The sequence below is a fragment of the Semicossyphus pulcher genome, unplaced genomic scaffold, assembly GCF_022749685.1.
Source record: "Semicossyphus pulcher isolate SPU_LCO1_2020_fin unplaced genomic scaffold, fSemPul1.0.p SCAF_1, whole genome shotgun sequence".
Classification (NCBI taxonomy): domain Eukaryota; kingdom Metazoa; phylum Chordata; class Actinopteri; order Labriformes; family Labridae; genus Semicossyphus; species Semicossyphus pulcher.
Window position 1 is genome coordinate 23,172,761 of NW_027211603.1, and position 19,149 is coordinate 23,191,909.

Sequence of the window (19,149 nt, forward strand, 5' to 3'; positions counted from 1 at the left end):
ACAACTCGAGTGAATGTATTTTGTTACTTTAATTTCTGTCGTTTCTTCTCTCCCTCTCCAGGTGGTCCCGCCCCTCTCAGGTCAACGGTGTTTTAGAGTTTTATTCCCTCTTCCTGTCACATGACGGTGCAGACCCCCTGCTGGCCTATAACAGCTCTGAACTCTTTGAAGACCACACACTTCGCAACCTAACACCTGGAACAGCTTACACCATCACACTCGCTGTGAGTGCATGTCATGTCATGTTTTTGATTTGCATTATACTTTAATTGATATATTAATTTGGTGATGTGTGTGCTTGTTTCAGGCCTGCACAGGAGGTGGGTGTACCGTAAGCCCTCCCAGCCAGGCTCAAACTGAGGAGAGCACCCCAGAGAGTGTTCCTGCACCGCTGGTCACCCATTTGTCCCCACATGCACTCAACGTCAGCTGGACACCTCCTGATACTCCGAATGGTGAAAGGACACACACAGACAGATCCATAAACAAATAAACATTTCGATTTGCATAAACATTTAGCAAGAGTGACATCTATAATTAAGACAAATCTGAACTAAAAACACAACAACAAAGTTTTTAAACAGTTTTTTTTAAATTGGAAACTTGTGAGAGATGATAAATACAAAAATAATTATAATAATGATAAAAGGTTGTGGCATCAGTTAAACTGTGGAATTAAATACCCCAAACCATTACCCAGTCCTCCACAGATATGATGATTGTTGTACAGGTATCTCGTACATGTGAGTGTGAAACAGCAGAACATTTCACTTTGTGCAAAGGGAATCCCATGTGTGTGCAAGAGATACTGCAAAAACTGTTAGAGAAAAGGAAAACAGGAAGAGAAACCAAAAGGAGAGGTCAGAAAGGACTCAGTAAGAGAGAAGAAAGAGACAAAGACGAGGGAGAGATCATACAGTTTGAGACAGAGACTAACGGAGAGCGGGAGTGAGAGGGCAGTGCTTCACCAGGCTCCTTTAAGTGGATGAAAAGTGCTCCCTTTTGACTGAACGGAGAACTGCAGGCTGGGAGCACAGACTCACAGTGGCTGCCTCTCTCTCAGTGTCCTCTATTCTTTTTTCCTTCATGTAATTAACTTGCAGCCAATTAAAATCCATCCAGAGCTGGACAATAATGTATTTCAAGTGATGTGAATTTAAAGTCAGTTTATTGATCCTCTATATTTCAAATAAAAGTTACTTGCACAGAATTGTTTGGTTTTTTTGCAGTAAAGATTAAAAGTTGTCAACAGGACTTTCCTGCAGGATGCCGCTTTGACATCAAAATATATATGAGATAATTAAGATCTTGGTATATATCAAAACCTTAAAATATTACAAATTGTCAAAAAGAGTAAGAAGCAACTTCTTGTCCTCACATAGTTTTAAAATCCACATCTGGTTTTTTTTTACCCAGAATCTGCCGTACGAAGTTGTTTATCTTCTTTGTGAATTTTAAGAGAGGAATTTAATATAAATTTATGCACTAGAGAAAAGAACAAGATTTTAATCTATTCATAAAAACCACCACCACACTTCACCAAAGCACCCTCAAAGTCCAATGAAACTTAGGGTAGTCTCATATATCAGGGGTCAAATGTTGACCTGCAGCGTCTCGGGTTTGAGCCGGTCGGGGACAAATGTTGCATCTTTCTCCTCCTCATGTCCTGTCATCGCTTCACTGTCTGTAATAAAACTTAAAAACAGCCACTTTAAGATGAGCCACATTAAAGATGAAGTCTTAATACTCACTGCAGAGAGTAAATACATAGCATATACATCAGTCAACCCGATGTCCCCCTACTTTAATAAAACTTCAAATGCACATTCAAATACCTAAAATACAGTAGTTTAAAGTTTCATAAATTACCACCTGGTGTACTGAAAGACTTGTGTTATTTACAATACAATGAATACAACACTATAACTACTATAACACTTTCTTGAATTATAAAGGACTGTATTAATAACTTCACATCTTATGAATCAAATCAAAGTGTTAAGAACCATGTGAGGACTTCCCAGCCCATTTCACCGTCCCTAACATACAACGCACTGCCACATATTATCAAATGTTACTGCCATGCTCGTTAAAGTATGTGTAATTCCATAATGCGTGTGTGTGTGTGTGATGTGAATCGTGTGTGTTTTACGCTTAATGCCACATGAGTGCATTTCGCACCATAAACCCTGTGATGTGTGTGCATATTAGCCTGGATAAATTACTTAAAGCTTTTCTCATCTGATGACAGAAATTTATAACAAGGAGACACTTAATCATGATTACCCGATTATCTCATGCTTAAAAAGCTTTAATTTTTTTGCTTAAAAGGGGAGAAGAGCTCAGTGCCTTTTCCCTCTTTTTCTCACAAATGGACGGCAACAATGACGATGATGATGGTGATGGGTTCCAGAGGAGTGAGATTCTGTGTCTCTCTCCCCCCTTCTCCCCAATTCCGCAGGGATTTGTGGGGGATAATCCTCTCGGGGATTAGGTCGGGGCAACACGCAGACAAAGAGGGGAAATAAGCCTGTTATGCATTCGCTGCTTCATTTCCCAACCTGTCTTTATTACAACCTATACTGATATGGGCTTATTCACACACACAAGCACACAGAGAGTCCGCACACATAGACACGCATACGCTCTCACACGCATGTGATTGGCCACATTAAGAGCTTCCCAGATGTAGTTGGCGTCTGTGGGGTTTTTGTGTCTTCATTTCCCTGATAGGTGTGTATATCTGTATTGAGCAATAATAAAACCCACACATGATTAAAGCAGAATAGACTCTTAGTTCTTAGCGCTGATCTTTTGAGCCCCCTGTATGCATTTTTATTAAGGAAAAGCACATTTGGCACCGTACTGTTTCATTTTTTTATTTGATGGATGTAATGTAATGTAATTATTGTGCCTGTGTATGTGTGTGTGAAGGGACATGTGTGAGTTCTCATCTGTGTGTGCATGCAGGGGAGTGTCCATGAGGATGAATCTGTGTGTGCACACCAATTTGTACCCACATGTGTGTGCGTGTAGTACTACTGTCCTTTAGAGGGCCTCTATCCTCGCAGCGCCCATGGTTACATTTGTCGTTGCAGTGGTGTTTTTCATCATCAGATCACACTGGGACACACTGACTGGCAGCTCTGGAGCCCCTAAGTCACATTTCATTTGCATTGTAATCCAATGACCCAGACTGCACCTAACATAGTGAAGCTCACCTTGTGACTGAAATTCTTCATAGTCTCGACACAGTCCTTCAATTTGTGAGTGAACAACGCCAGAGGTACTTAAATAGCATCAGGAAAAAATATGTAAACATCTTAGAAAACTAATTCTGTAAATGAAAATGTGTAACAATCTTTCAGACCAAGAAGTAAAGAGAGTTTTGGTCAGGCCGCCACAGCATCGAGGATTGTTTGGGGCAGTGAATGTGAACAATACATTAGTTATGTTGTTTGTTTATGTTTTTTATTTTAGTTCTTTTTCTGTATCTCCTTCATGTCATAATCACGTGATATTTTTCAGGCGTTATAACCAGCTACGGCCTCTGGCTGGATGGAGTTCTCATTTTAAACTCCAGCTCCTCTCAGAGGTCCTTCGTGGTGGACGGACTCGCGCCATGGAGCCGACATGTCCTCAGGCTGCAGGCCTGTACTGCACAGGGCTGTGGAAAGGGGCCAATGGTCAGTGGATTTATTATTAAAAACTTTTTTTGATACAACGAACTGCAAGATCATTTGTTTAATCTTTGTAGATGATAGTTGCTATTATAAGTCGTAAGTGGGGTTTTCGTTCTAGTGACCACTGAGTAATGAAGCAGTGTTGAGAACACACCGATCTCAGATCCCATCAGCTATAGTCTGACGACAGTATAGCCTCTGGAGACAACGGTGAACATGCGGGGCGTGTAGCCAGCGGTTAGTGATAAACAACTTCCAGTCAAGACTTCCTTTTCCATATGCTGCACTGTTTACGGAAAAATAAACCGTTTTCCTTCAGGGAATTTATCTTAACTTAAATGTTAGATCTAGAGCAGATTGTTCAGTAAGAAGCTAAGACGCTAAATCGTCGTCAGATGGCGCTGATGGGAGCTGGGATGTCATTAAGGCGCATTATGTTCCTCCTGCTTTTGCTCTCCACACAGACAGTTTTTCCTGTATACGCCGCAGCCTGCTGATACGTGATTGGTCAATACTACTTGGAATACAAGCATACTACAAATGTAAACCTGAACACTTGCCTTCCCGGAAGTCCACGTCCCTGCCTACAGGTTCTACATTTCTATGTAGAATCTGTAAAGAGAGATTAATAACACAGCAACCAGTTGGGAAACAAAACAGGCAAACATGCATTGCTAATGTTTTTAACATCCAGGCCTTTTCTTTAACTAACCCACAAACAAAAACACAAGCTCATTTGGTAATGCCTACTCAGACATATACAAAGTGGAGGTGGTTTTGTGTGTCTGTGTGTGTGTGTGTGTGAGTGTCACCGGGCGTCATAAAGGTGATCGATCCTCCCAGCTCAATAACGAGGGTCGGCGTGGCGTCAGTGACATTTGGTAGGAAATGCCACTCCACGCTCAACGATGTCTCAGACGACAGGCCATATTTTGGGGCATTTTTCCAATACGGACGCCATGTTTAGTCAAACACCAGGAAAACCGCTGACACAGCAGAACAGGAGGAGAGGAAGGTGGGGAGGGGAGGGGTAAGAGCAGGACGAAGGGGAGAAGAGGAGAAAATGACGGGTCGGATGGGAAAAGGAGAAGAAAGGAGTCGGGGAAAGAGTGAGTTTAGGGATAAAAGAGTGAAATGATGAGGATGGAGTAAATGGACAGAGCAAAGTGAGAGATGAGGTGGAAAGTGAGGATGTGAAGGGCAGCAGAGGAGAGGGTAACAGCAAAGTGAGACAGGAGGAAATGAGACAGAAGAGGAGAGCGGGGAGTAGAGATGGAAAGAGAAGAGAGTGGAGTGATTGGATAGAGAGAAAAGAGGAGTGTGGTGAGAGAGAGAGAAAGGAGATGAAATAAAGAAAATTAGAGGAAGAAGATTTAAACTCAAACTGTTTTAAGTTTTATATTTTATCACCGTAATTAATTTACTGTGAAATATATCACCATGATTATGGCCTTTATGAAATAGGGGCAGATATATTATATGATTTATATGTTTCAAAAATTTGATCATCAGTATGCTTGTGTCTTTTGTTTGAACTTCAGGTGGAGCTGCGTACATTACAGATGGCCCCTGAAGGCCCCATACTGCTAGAACTAACCAATCACAGCTCTCGATCGCTCCGAGCCCGCTGGACAGCCCCACCCAGACCGAACGGGAACCTCAGCTACACAGTGTACTACAAAAGCAGAGGTAACAGGCTAACACTAATACAGACACCACAAAAAATAAACCTGAACAAACAAAGATTGGCAGCACACATACATACACCTCAAGAAACATGTGTACAGGTAAATACACAGGTATAGTGGTGGACAGTAAAAGCTGCTTCTCTATAGGTCTCAGTATGAGCAGTCCTATCCATACATAACAGGCAACAAATGAAACAATCCTTGACTCCTCGTGCCAAGGACATCTGTTTTTCCAGTGAAAAGCTTCTCAGAGGCGCTCAGTTTGTGGAGCAGGCGCCCCATGTGGACGGAGTTCGACTCCCGGTCTGCTGATCATTTGGTGCATGTCACCACCCACTCTCTACTCCTCACATTTCATGTCTCTCTTTCAGCAAAAGCCAACAAAATAATCTTTGTAAAGCTTCTCACTTCAGGCCTTTGCAGATACAAGTTATCCTACTATGCAGATACGACTCACTGTGACTGAACCTGTATCATTATAGAGGAGGAAATGTCTGGGTGTTTCTTGTTTTTATGCAAATTATTTATTTGTATGTAAGAAAATCGGAGTGGAAATTTAAAATAAATCTCAATATATAGCAAAAGGTTTTTACACTAGGCTGAAGTTGAAAATTCAAAAACAGAGAACAGTGGAAACCGACTTGGCTTATCTCGACGTACACTAAGCATGTGACTAAAACATCTCCTGAAGAGACAAAAACATCAGATTTGTGAGGAGCGATAAAGAGACTTCCTCAAATAAACACGTGAAACAACATTATTTCAATATTTCCATTTTCTTTCAAACTTTTTTAAACTAATTTAATTATGTCATTGTCTTCTGCATGGTTTAATGGCACCTGACTGTAATGCTTATGATTGTGGTGAAGCTAATGATATTTCTGCAGATGGTGGATAATAATGTTCCCAACCAAACTTAACCTTTATTTGCATTTTGAAATTTAGTTAAAATATATACTAGGGCAGCACGATATTGGAATTCATTGTAATAACATCTTGTTCTGCGCTATTTATTGTGACATAAAAAAATACAGGAAATTATACCAGATAAATGCAGTGTGTTTTTATGTACACATATACAATTAAACGATCATACTTGTTGTTATTTAGGACTTTTAAGTCTATTTTCCTCTAACAAAAAAAGCTGGAGCGACACATTTCTTTATGAAATAAATACAAACAGACTTGTGGGCTGCAGTACTGCATACTTATACTATATACGTTACGTCATCTACGATTTCTAACAGTGTTTTTGAAACTGAAGCTCACCGTATCCTACTTCCTGTCAGCACACACAGCCTCAAGCTGTGTGTGCGCTGCAGATGTAGCCGCTAAGCGTCGCACGCATGTTCACAGTTTACAGGCAGGTGACGCACAGACTCTGCAGCTCAGCTCAGTTCACTCTGTGCTCTTATAAAGAGCTGCACTAATGTGATATCAGACGGACTTTACTGTCGATAAGTGATGGAAAACGAGAAAATGGCGAGTTTTCCTTCTGCACCAAGCAACAATAAAGCAGAAGCTTGAAGTGTTGCCGTTAATTTGCCTCACGATCACACATCCTGGGATGTGACTATTACATATGCGCACATCACAATTACGATGGTTAAACGATTTATCGTGCAGCCCTAATGTATACTACTTTATGTTTCTTAAGCTTAGATTCAAAACAAATGCTCCTGCTGTCCGACAATGCTGTTCTCTTTCATAACTTTATCATGGTTACAACACTTTCCCCACAACAAACCAGAAAGCTTGGACAGGGCTCACAGTAGGATCCAATGTTTTCAGGTGGACTACTGAGTTTTGGCACGTTTCCTCTGAAGACACAAGTGTACACCAACACACTCACAAACAATGCAAACTTAGGCTGAAAGTCAGGCATGAAAGGGGAAAGTGAGGAAAGTGATAGAAGGAGAAATCAAACCGGAGTGGTGTGGAAAAGACAAAGTTTGTTATATTGGCAGTGACATGAGAGAGGAGAGATGATATAGGAGTCCAGAGCGAAACAGAAGTATGAAGATGGAAGGAGGAACAAAGACGAGTTTTGGTAAACAACAGTATATAGAGAGTGGAAGGATGAGAAGCTCATATTTCCACAGATGTGTGAGAAAAGATTGCAGGTAAAAAGAAAATAAGACATGAAGAAGAACAAAACAGCGGATGAGACTAACAAGAGAGAAGAGGAGAACTGGACATGGAAAGAAAAGGGCGAGGAAGAAAATTGAACAAGATGAGAACAGGAGCATGTGGAGACAGCAGAACACACACACACGCACGCACGCTTACTTTCACATATTCACCAAGAGCTCTCTCTCTCTCCATCACACACACACACACACACACACAGAGTCAGGGACTTTGATCTGCGCCTCACAGAGGAACAGAGATTAAAATGAGTGGAGAAAAGGAAGAAGAGGTGTGGACGAACGAGAGAGATGGTGTTTCGCTCTAGTTACCCACAACCCCTTGTTTCTTTGATACACACTGCCTTCATCAGTTCACACAGAACTGATGTGTGTGTGTGTGTGTGTGTGTGTGTGTGTCCATCTAAATATATTGGATAGGCTTACATGGTGTAATTTTCTGATCCTTTTTCTTTGACTATCCTTGCATAACCTCAATCTGGAGACCTCTCTCTCTCTTTTGATCACTCTCAGTTAATCTCAGTCAGTATTTCTCTCTCTTGAACTCACTCATTCTCCTCTTTTTACCTCTTCCATTGTACATCTTTTCTATAAATAGCTTTTGTGCCATCTCAGTGACGGCTCTATTAAATAAATGTGCCATGAAAACAATCTGTTCTGGACATTACTGCCTTCTTCCTTGCTAGATATACACACCCTGTTTGGCCTGACACCTGACATGTCTCTCTCTGTGTGACTCTGTCTGTCCCGTAGACGGTGATGGTGTGTTGGAGGGAAGTACAGCAGCAGGCAGCTGGTTGTCTGTGACAGACCTACAACCCTACACCAACTACAGCTTCTGGATCAGGGGTTGTAACACACAGGGTTGTGTTGAGAGCCGACCGCACAATGTAACTACGCCCCCAGCAGGTACGCACACCGAGAACTTAAACACAGATACAGTAAACGTTTCCTTCCTATGCCTAACTATACCTTACAAACTGTTCTTCTTCCTGATCAAATACATACTGCTATTAAAAATGAAAAGTCTTGTCTTCCACTAACTGTCATCGTAGCTGTGTTTCTAATTCTCCACACAAGATGTGAACCATTTTAACATTTTCATTTCATTACTGGAAAAGTTCTTTTTTTTAAAGCACACACAAACACACACACACAGAAACACACATCATTGACTACTTCCTATCTGAACCATAGACGGTATAAAAAGATGGACGACATGACAGCTCCTTAAAAGTGAAGCCAAAACCTCTCTATCGCCCCCTGCTGACTGGCTGCAGTATAGGTCATAAAGCCCGCCTCCTCCATGTTAACAGATGGGACATGAGTCAAACTATAAAATCAAAATACACGTCAAATACATTTTTCTCAAACATGGTTTCTGTCATTATAGTTAGTTCTAATCATGCTGATTTACATCCAAGTGTTCATTTTTCTGACAAGTTTATTTTTAATTAGTTATTTGATGCTGTAAAAAGGATGATTGACAGCTCCTGCAGCCGATCTGTTCCTGATTAGCAGAGTGGAGGAGGAACGGTGAGAGGAGATGTAACTAAAACAATCACTACAGTCATTGAAGTTTACATATCTGTGAACGTCTGCTTCAGACCAACACAAGAAGCTGTTCTGCTGTTTTTTTCTGGTAATTTAAGTGTGTGTTTTGGTTAGCGGAAGTCGCTACAGAGGCTCCACCCACTGATTTCTGGCTTCAAATGACATCACCATCACAAGATGGCAGCGCCCATCACGGGGGCTATTTTAGCTTCAATTTCGTACAATGAGAGAAGATGGAGACGCGTCGTTCATCTATAAAAACTGTCATTGCTCTGAACACATAAGTCTGATTTACACAGCGCTTGTGTGTATGTAGTTGTTTTTGTGTTGTGATTGTGAATACTGATAAATGTCAAGGCTGATCAGAGCAGCCTGGAGATAATGATAACCAAGCAGACACATTTCACCACTTAAGCTAATGTTAATATAAAGTGTTAAATACACACGCACACACACCACACCCATGTCTCAGCCAGAGAACAACAAAAGACAGACTCGGGAAAGTTCTACTGTTCAAGTTCAAAACAAAGGCATAAGAAAGTATAAATTTTAAATACCAGACGTTTCCTCTCTTTCTATCTCTCTTTCTACCTCTGTGCCTCTGGCATCTCTTTAGACTTCTTTAAGGCAAACTGTCTTTATGCATCCTTGTTCTATGAAAGAACAGAGAGAAGATAGTGGAGCAAGAGACAGAAGAGCAGAGGAGGAGGAGAGCAGAGAGAGAGAAGTGAACATAAAAGTGCATAGTTTAAAACGATTAGTGACACCTCTGATATTGTACCTGCTAACACACCATGAAAGAGACACCGTGTGTGCCTTTGTGATGTATGTGTTTTACGTGCGCTCGCGTGTGTGTGTGCGTGTGTGTGTGTGTGCATGCGTCATAGAGGAAGAAATCAACGCCTTTCAAGAATCACACACACATGCACACACACACCCACACACACACAAATCTCAGGGAAAGCCATTGTGCTGATCTAGACTGGCTCCTCTTTATTAAAAGTAGAAACCAAATGGTGGGCCTTTAAACATTTTGTTAATTAAAATAAATAATGGATGTATAGTATACTAAGTACAATAATTGTTACAATTTTGTATCTTTTTTAAACATAAATTAAAAATAACAAATGAAAAGGCTGAACTTGACATGTGACCTAAATTTTAGAGCGTGAAAAGCTCAGTTGTGCTAGCACAAATTTGCTGCAAAACATCTTGTAGCTACCTGAAGCTGTCAGTGGAACTGCAAGTAGCTACCACGACCTGCCAGAGCTGTAGTGGCAGGTCCCGGCAGCCACCAGAACTGCCACTACAGGTCTGGCAGGCCGCGGCAGGTCATCGTAGCTACTGTCAGTTCCACTGGAAGCTTCCGGTACCTACCAAATGTGCCACAGCTAGCTACCGCTACCTCAAGTTAGCTTGCCCTTGCTACTTGTTTCTTGACTTAATCTGTTGTCATCATGTTTTGTTCTGTTCTTTTGTTTCTATCTTTCTTTAAAAAAGATTTAAACATGATTTAGTATCTCTTAAGACCAAACATCTTACAAACAGAGAGCAAAAGCAGAAGAGGCAAATTGGACAAAAGGGATCCAGGGATCTGCAGAGACACAGACATACTCACAGAGATATGTTTTTTGGATGGTTCTTGGGATGGGAATTGAGACTCGTGCAATGTTTTAAGTGTGTGTGTGTTTCTATGTATGTACTAAGACTATGATTTATGTTGGTGAGCCAACACTAATATTATTCTGAAACAGTGTTCAAAAAGCATTTTCAGCCTTTTTTTCCCACATACTGTGTGCGTGTGTTTGTGTGTCTGTGTGTGTCTTTGTAACAGCCGTCTTTAGGATGAGATGTCTTCAGCAATCAGTGTTGTTGTAGTGGAAAGAGAGCAGTGTGTTTGATTGAAGGGTCACTTTATACATCGGAGGGCCTCCTCATATTTCGCATTGTCAACACTACAGCCGCTCTCGTTTTCTCCTTCTATTTGTTGTCCTTTTCTCTGTTTTATTCCATCTTCATCACGTCCTCTCAGTTTCACGGCTATCACACAGAATCGAGATGGTTTTGCTGATTTTCCAACACAAGCACTAAGCTTACATGCTCAGCTTGGAAAGAGGGGTACTGTTGAGAGAGCGGGTCATAACGCTGTGTGTATGCATGTGTAAGTGTGTGGGAGTAAAAGTGGCACTCTCACCCTCCTTTGCAAGAAGACTTTTTCTTTGGTTCTTTCCTCTTTTGTCTTCCCCTCTCTACCTCATCACTCCTGTCTCCTCCTTCCTCAATCATCTCTTCTTTGTAACAGCCATTTCTAGATGGAGGACAGGTGTCAATCTTTTAGGATGCGTTTACAAAATCACATTTAAATACCCTTCATATCTTTGTTTTTCTCATGATATCTTATTTGTTTTCTCCTCAACTGTCCTCGATTAACCCCTCATCATACTAATTTTACCTTCATCACCTGTTCCTTTTATCCCTCTACCCCTTACCATCTTGCTCTCTCTCTTCATAGCCCCTGATGGGTTGTCTCCTCCAAGGTTGGCTCGTGCAGCCCGTGCCAGTCTGAATGTATCCTGGTCCGCCCCCGCCCACTCCAACGCACCAGGCCTGCTCCGTTACAGCCTGCAAATGAGGACATCCCCACACAGGCCTGTGATAAGGTGAGAGAGAGAGGCACGGCGAAAACAAGTGGACAAGTTCACACACAGCTGTCCACAGCAAACACAACTGGTCTGAGACATTTGATAAGAAACTACAAAAAGAAAATGACAGAAGCAGACAGCACGCTCAGATACATATCACATACATGCACCTTAAACATGTATACACACACATGCATACACATGTAGATTCAAAGGGCGACATTATACAGCACAGCAGAACATGTCACATCAATATGACAGACCATCAAAAAAACAGAGAGGAAATGAGCTGGAGAGACGGGGGGTAGAGTCAAAAAGACAAAAAATCAAAGCGCTGAGCAGAGGGAGCGAGAGAGAGGTGCAGAAAAATGTGATAGAATAAAAAGAGAGAGAGGGTGTGCATCTGATATGTATTCATTACATGCTTCCTGACAACAAATTGCAATTTAATCCTAGAAGAGGAGGCTCTCATTCTGTGGTAATAAATAAATGACTAGCTACATGTATTATATATCAGACAGCCATGCCCTCCTCCTCCTCTGCTATGGAAATCTCATTGTTCCCTGATTTATTCATTCATTCATCCCTTCTATCCATCCAATGCTAAATGGTCAACGGTCCCTCATTTATGACAATATTCTTTTACTTTGTCCTAGATTCCTTTGTGTGATTATGTGATATGGGATCAGGTATGACATGGAAATACGATGAAAGCTATGAAAATATTGTACATATTTTTTCAGGATGGTCTCTGTTAAGCTACAGCTAGTGTCTCTTTTGACACTATTATAACATTACTCTCAAAATATAATTAATTAGAATACATAAAACAGACATGAGATGGTGTTTCATGAAATAAGATAAACATCTGCTGTCTTATTGGAGATATTTTATGTCTTGGACACATTCAACTCTACCATTTCACAAAAAGTTCAGAACAAAATTATAGCTGTGCACAAGTCACCTTTTCCTATTGAACACTTAATAACTACTTTTTGATTGCCCAGATCTGTGTCATCCTAACTGTGTGCTCTTTCATCTGGAGTTGTTGCTCTAAGGGGTTAAATATGTCAAACATGGTTAGACTCTGTCATCAGCAGCACGTACAGGTCTGTTCTACGCTTAAAGTTTTGTGTAACTAGATCGTGTAGCAAATGTCAGTGTTTTCATGTTAACTAATAGAAGACATGACATTAGCTTGACACAGGAGCTGCTACTGCAGTAAACAGACTCTGGGGAGCTGTCCAGTGCTGAATCTTAGTGATCAGGGATTAGGGAGCAAAACAAGAGATGATGATTAAATTGGAAAGAGAAATCATTTGGGTGTGGGCAAAAAAGTTGCTAAATTAATACAATTAAATAATAAAAGGCATATTATAAGAATACATTATGATGAGATTAATTGTGGCCAGGTTAAATGGTGGCTATCTTTATTACCAATGGTAATATTTTTGCTGACAAGTGAATAATGAAGACATCTTTGTTCATATTGATGTGATTACCTTATCAAGAATTGCATTTTTGTTTGCTTGTTTATGTAACTGCAACTACATAGATTAATATTTCTAACATCTAGGGCATTGTGTTATAAAGATATAATGCACAATGTACAGTAGACATATAGATACATAGGAACCACCAGTACATTGTATGTGGAGTACTCTATCTCAAAAACACACTCATATTTACCAGCAAGATTAAGATGTCCTATTGTAAAGTAAATTGTTTCCTCTTTGACCACCTGATCAATTACAGCACAGTAAGTTTCAGCCTCAGATCCACATGTGTGTCAGTAAGTATATTCTCCATCGTCTCCCAGGCTTATGGAAAATGCAACAGACACCCTTTCCCACCATGTAGAGGGCCTGTCACCGTACACAACGTACATGTTTCGAGTTGTGGTTTCAAACACATATGGACAGACAGTTGGACCGTGGGCAACCCTGAGCACCGCAGAGGACAGTAAGTACATACTCTCATACACACTAGAGCACAATTAAAATGTAAAGTACCTTTCAAAGAACAAAAGCCTGCATTTACACATCAGTGGAATGACAATGGAAAAAAACAAATAAAGAGAAAAGCCATGAATCAAAAATATGAATGAAACACGTTGTTGGGTCAGATGAACACTCAGTGCTTTTCTTTGGGCTACCTGTTGGCAGTGGTTGTTGGCAGTTTTTTTGCACTGAATTGTGCAGCCCGGGTGCTTGTGTCAGCAGTCCAGCAGAGTTTTGCAAGCGACTGTCTGGCAGGTGGCTGGCAGCAGCTGGTTGTTAGTTGGCCTCTGCCGTCAGTTGGCCGTCAGCGCTGCTGAGTCAAAGTTAAACTTAAAGAGCCTGACGGATCCACTGATTTTAGGTGATTATCTAAACAATAGCCTCATACATTAAACATATGGCCTGTGGTGTGAAAAACAGAGTCCCTGCCCAGTTTTCTTTTATTCTCTAAAGTCTCCAAGGTTTTATTTTTATTACAGTGTAATATTTCTTGCTGCTAGTGGACGTGGTCAATATGATCAAGACAGTGAGGACAGAGACAGAGCGTGGTAAAAAAGGAAGTGTTGGTGGAAGCATTGGCACAAGCAAGATAGGCTGAAACACACTGACAGAGTGAGATTTGCATACTGTAAGGTGTGTGTCTGTGTGTGAGTGACCTAGCCAGTGTCATTGTGGGCTAATTGCTGTAATAGAATCATATTAGCCACTGGAACAGCCTCCTCAGTGCAAAGTTATAAATTAATTAGTACCACGCTATTATCACATACATTATCATTAAGCAGCTGAGATTTGCATACTTTGGATACATGTGCATGTACACACACAGAAATGCCTCTGTACACATCTATGTGCGCTGTACGTATACATACACAAGTGCAGTGACGCACACACACACACCCATTCAGACACACAATTGCAGACATTGAGGATGCATTAAATTATGGCCCTATGCTTTTCTCATCACTATTCAGAATTTGATTCCCTCCAGCAAACAAACACACACACACACACACACACACACACACACACACTGAGTCTCAGGCGCAGAGAGAGCTTTTGTTAGACGTTAAGGTGGACAATATATTTGTGTGTGTGTGTGTTTTATATGGGAGTGAACACGTGTGGTAACCTCCCTGTGTTTTTGCGTGTGTACAGTATCTGTGAGTGCGGACTGTAATAGATGTGTCCATTCGGTCACACTGTGCCCCATCGTTCAAACCTCCATCCCTCTCTCTGCCTCTCCGGCCCCCTCACACACTCACACACACTGAGAACATGTGTCATGCACACACACCTGCTTGTCCTCCTTATCAATCACACACCTCCTCATGGTCTCGAGCAATAACACACACTCGGGAAGTTTCATGCAGATCAAATCACCCCCAAACGCACCTTCGCGCATATTATTGACCTCCATCTCTGTTTACCATGAACTGGACAGTGTGGGGTTGTACTTAAAGGAAAGTCTCTTAACTGTGTAGTGCTTTAATTTTAAAACATAAAAACACTTACATTGTTTGCAACTTTACATGTATAAGTGGTTTATTTGAACAGAATACATGTGTACCTGTTTTCCCGTCTCCCCTACATTATGTCCGGATTTTGTGTGTCTGTCATGTTGATTTCAATAAATTACTCACAGCTAAGTGTCACATCATATTATTAAGTCTAAAATCCATGCATTCTATTGTTGAAATGTGAGTATGCATAAGTAATCTGTGACCATACTAATACAACACATGCTAGGTACGAGAGCTTTAAATAAGAAGGGATTTAAACCCACGATGGGAGAAAGCCAAGTGCAGCCAGATTGGATTTTTCTAACATTGATGTGTAATTTGTCACCATAAAGCCGTCCTCTCGTCATCTTGGCAGTGACAGGAAAGGCTGCATTTCCCTCTTAATCTCCTCACTCCTCGCGCTTCTGAAAATGACAGCCGTAGCAGGCACCTTTACATTTCATTCAGCGTAATTTTAGGTGTAGTATCTGTAGAAGTCACACAACATAGACACATCAAATCTAAACCTAAATATATGCAAACAAACTCACACAATAAGTTACTAACAATCTGAAGTAGCAAGTAGAGTAGATCTTAATATACTGGCTTTTTTGGCTTTTGCCTTTATTTGATAGGACAGCTGAAGATAGACAGGAAATGTTGGGAATAGAGAGTAGGGGATGACATGCACGAAAGGATCGGCAGATCGGGAGTCGGACCTGCAATCAGTGCGACGAGGACTATGGCCTCTGTACATGGGGCGCCCACTCTACCAAGTGAGCTAAACCAGCGCCCATATACCTGCTATTTTTAACCTGGTATCTGTCTGTAGGTCATTGTTACAACAGTGTATGCTGACATTGACCGTTAATACAAAATATGAATTCTAACATGTATTGTCCTTTTATTCCCTTATTTCTCTCAATCTCTCTTTCCCCTATCGCTCTCGTGTATTTATTTTTTTTTACCTCTACTTTTCTCAGTCTTTCTTCTCTGTGTCTTTCTTTCTGTCTTTTCACGTTCGAGCACAGTGTGGGTTTCACCTTTTCTGTTTGACAGACCAGCCCGTTCGTATTTACAAGCAGGAGGTACAGAAAAAAAGAAGATAAGAAATTAAAAGAAAAAGTGAGGAAAGAAAAAGGTAAAATGAGGCATTGAGGAAAAAAGAGGAAGAGAGGAAAAGAGAGATGGCTAATGACAGAACAGAGGAAGAGAGAGACCCACGTGTCCTCCTTTCCTTTTTATCATTCCATTAAAGTTTTATATCCATCTTTTTAATGTAATTTGGTCCCTATGAATGCCTGCCGCTGCAGAACAGACAGACGGCTCCTGTGAACATAAACTCTAGCCGTGTTGGACAGCTCCCTTTCCTCTGTCTACTCCCATGTTCACACTGGCTAAGTGATCTAAGAGAGTGTGTGTCTGTGCGAGTGTGTGTGTGTGTGTGTGTGTTATAGAGAGTATGAATAAAGCACTGTTTTGACAAAATGATCTTAGTCTTATAGAAGGTATGTGTGCGTGCGTGTGAGTGTGTGTGTGTGTGTGTGTGTGTGTGTGTGTGTGTGTGTGTGTGTGTGCGTGTGTGTGTGTGTGTGTGTGTGTGTGTGTGTGAGATAGAGACACACACAGACAAAGAACATAAAAAACTCTGTTGTACCAAATTGAACTTAGAGCAGAGTGTGAGAGAGAGGAATGAGATGGAGGGAAAAGCGATAGAGTTACGGTTAGAGGTAATGACAGAACACAAAGAATTCATGTTAATTAATGAATGGGTGAATGCATTAATAATAGAAGACTACCTTTTCCACAGAACTCTGTTAGCTTTTTCAAGGAAATGTTGAAGTAATGTGAGCATGATCCCACTGTTGCTTTACATATCAGAAAAATTTAATTAGAAAAGGATAACTAGACTTGTATGTTAACTTTTATACACTCATTACCCAAACATTTATTTAAATGTCTATTTCAATATTTTTTATTTTTTTCTGGATAAAAACTGATTCCTCAGCAGTCACATGCCGAAGTAGAGCTTTGAAATGTAAAGGATCGATTTGGGAATTGTTTTATTAAAGACCAGCTCCAGTCATGTTTTAAGACGTATAAAATGCTCTGCTTGAAATGAAAATTGGGTCTGATATGTTTTTTCTGCCAAATATGTTTCATTATCTTGTAAAAATCATCCCTAAGGCATCTCCTCCTTCTCCCTCATTAAAAATTCCCTAACCTGCATAGGCCCCGCCCACTATGTACTAAGTTTCGCCTTTCGTAAAATTACAGACGAAAACAAAACACGTCTCTGCCATCGTTTAGTGGCGACTTAGCAGTAGTAACTTTAACGTCAGTAGTCAGTCGTGAGTTTCCAAAAATTACGATGGCGGTTACAGCTGGCTCACACATCGCTGAAGTGGTTGCCATAGGTTACAAATAATAATATGCATAGCGTCACCCCGTCCATTAACGGGATTGGCTCCTTAGGTTTGTGACGTCTCAAACCTGCCAATCTGAAAACATGTTGTTCAGCCTGTCCTTGGTACACTGCAGTACACTGCGTATCCCATACTGTGTTCTGTTTAATGTTTACTTTCCTTTATTGCCTTCCCTCCGCTGTTTCGTCTCTTCTCTTTTTTCCCTCTTTAAACAGATAGACGTCCGATTTACCGGACTTCTTTTGGCAGATTGATATGATTACAGTTAGTCCTCCGGATTGTGTGTTCGAGCGGAATCCCTAGCAACGGTCTGTTCTTCATAGCAACGGTCTGTTCTTCATAGCAACGGTCTGTTATCGAGAAATAACAGACCTCGGAATGCCATTATTAACCGATCAGAATCAAGTATTTAACACAGCCGTGTAATATATTTTCAGAATCTATTTATTTGGGTTCAGTGCCAAACCCAGTCAATTCCAGTTGATTTGAATAATTTGCCACTCCATCATATTTCATATTATATTTTAAAATCCTCATAATACCTTTCTGCTTTTTTGCTCTCGGTCTGTCCTACATGAACACGTCAGAGGTTTTCCTTGAATAAAGTAAATCACTCTAAAATGTCAGTGTTTGAAAAGGAAATTGAATGTTGTGAATGATTGACATTTTAGGTCTGATGATGGTCGTAGTTACTTAAAGGCTAATGCACATCTCATATACTCGTGATGTTATGGATACAAATCAAGCTCATGACCTTGGTCATGCATCATCCTCTCTCTCACTGCCTCTTCAGTGTCTCCTAAAGCAGCAGTGACATTAAATAATCTGCAGCAAAAGTAAAGATATGAAATGCAATGTAAATTCTCGCCGTATTGGTTGTCACGTTTTGACACCGTGTAGTAAGCATCTTGATTACAGTAAAGCTCAGCGTTTGTCCTCATTATGACTCCTATGAGCCTCGACTCACCTTCAAAAGCCCAGTCACCCACATACACACATGCCCACAAACACACACATACATGCACAGGACAACGCGCAAGGCTAAAAATAATACCCTTCCTCTTCTCTTCACATGGATACACACACATGTACACACTTAAATCTATGCGGGCCTCTACCTACACATACAACACACTATACACACAAACATGCACAAGAAGCTACATAACATGTATACACCTACACACATACACACACCCTCCTTCCTCCCTCCCCCTCGCCCGGCCCTTGTCAGTTGATTGTGTTATTACTATGCTAACCAAATCCTTATAAATGTGATTTAAGGCTTGACGGCCCCGCACTCCTGTTTTAGCCTTCTGCTACTGTGTTTTACTGGAGAGGGGAGGAGTAAGGGTGGGAGGTGTGGAGGGAGGGATGAAGGGAAAAAGAGAGGGAAAGGCATGTGGAATGAAGAGGTCAGAGAGGAGGAGGGGGGAGAAAAGGTGGGAGTGAGTGGGAGACAAGGGAAAAGAAGAGCAAAAGATGGGAATGTGAGGATGAGAGATGGAAC

At 41.0% G+C, this 19,149-nt stretch overlaps 1 protein-coding gene across 1 annotated transcript in view; it reads left to right on the plus strand.

Annotated features, from left to right (window-relative positions):
* ush2a (Usher syndrome 2A (autosomal recessive, mild)) overlaps positions 1-19,149 on the plus strand; it is a 201,605-nt gene that overhangs the window by 96,791 nt on the left and 85,665 nt on the right. The window contains exons 43-49 of the mRNA XM_069660129.1: positions 62-224; positions 308-455; positions 3,529-3,686; positions 5,225-5,372; positions 8,272-8,427; positions 11,585-11,732; positions 13,534-13,676. Coding sequence (XP_069516230.1) covers positions 62-224; positions 308-455; positions 3,529-3,686; positions 5,225-5,372; positions 8,272-8,427; positions 11,585-11,732; positions 13,534-13,676 — 1,064 coding nt within the window. The remainder of the gene's footprint in view (positions 1-61; positions 225-307; positions 456-3,528; positions 3,687-5,224; positions 5,373-8,271; positions 8,428-11,584; positions 11,733-13,533; positions 13,677-19,149) is intronic.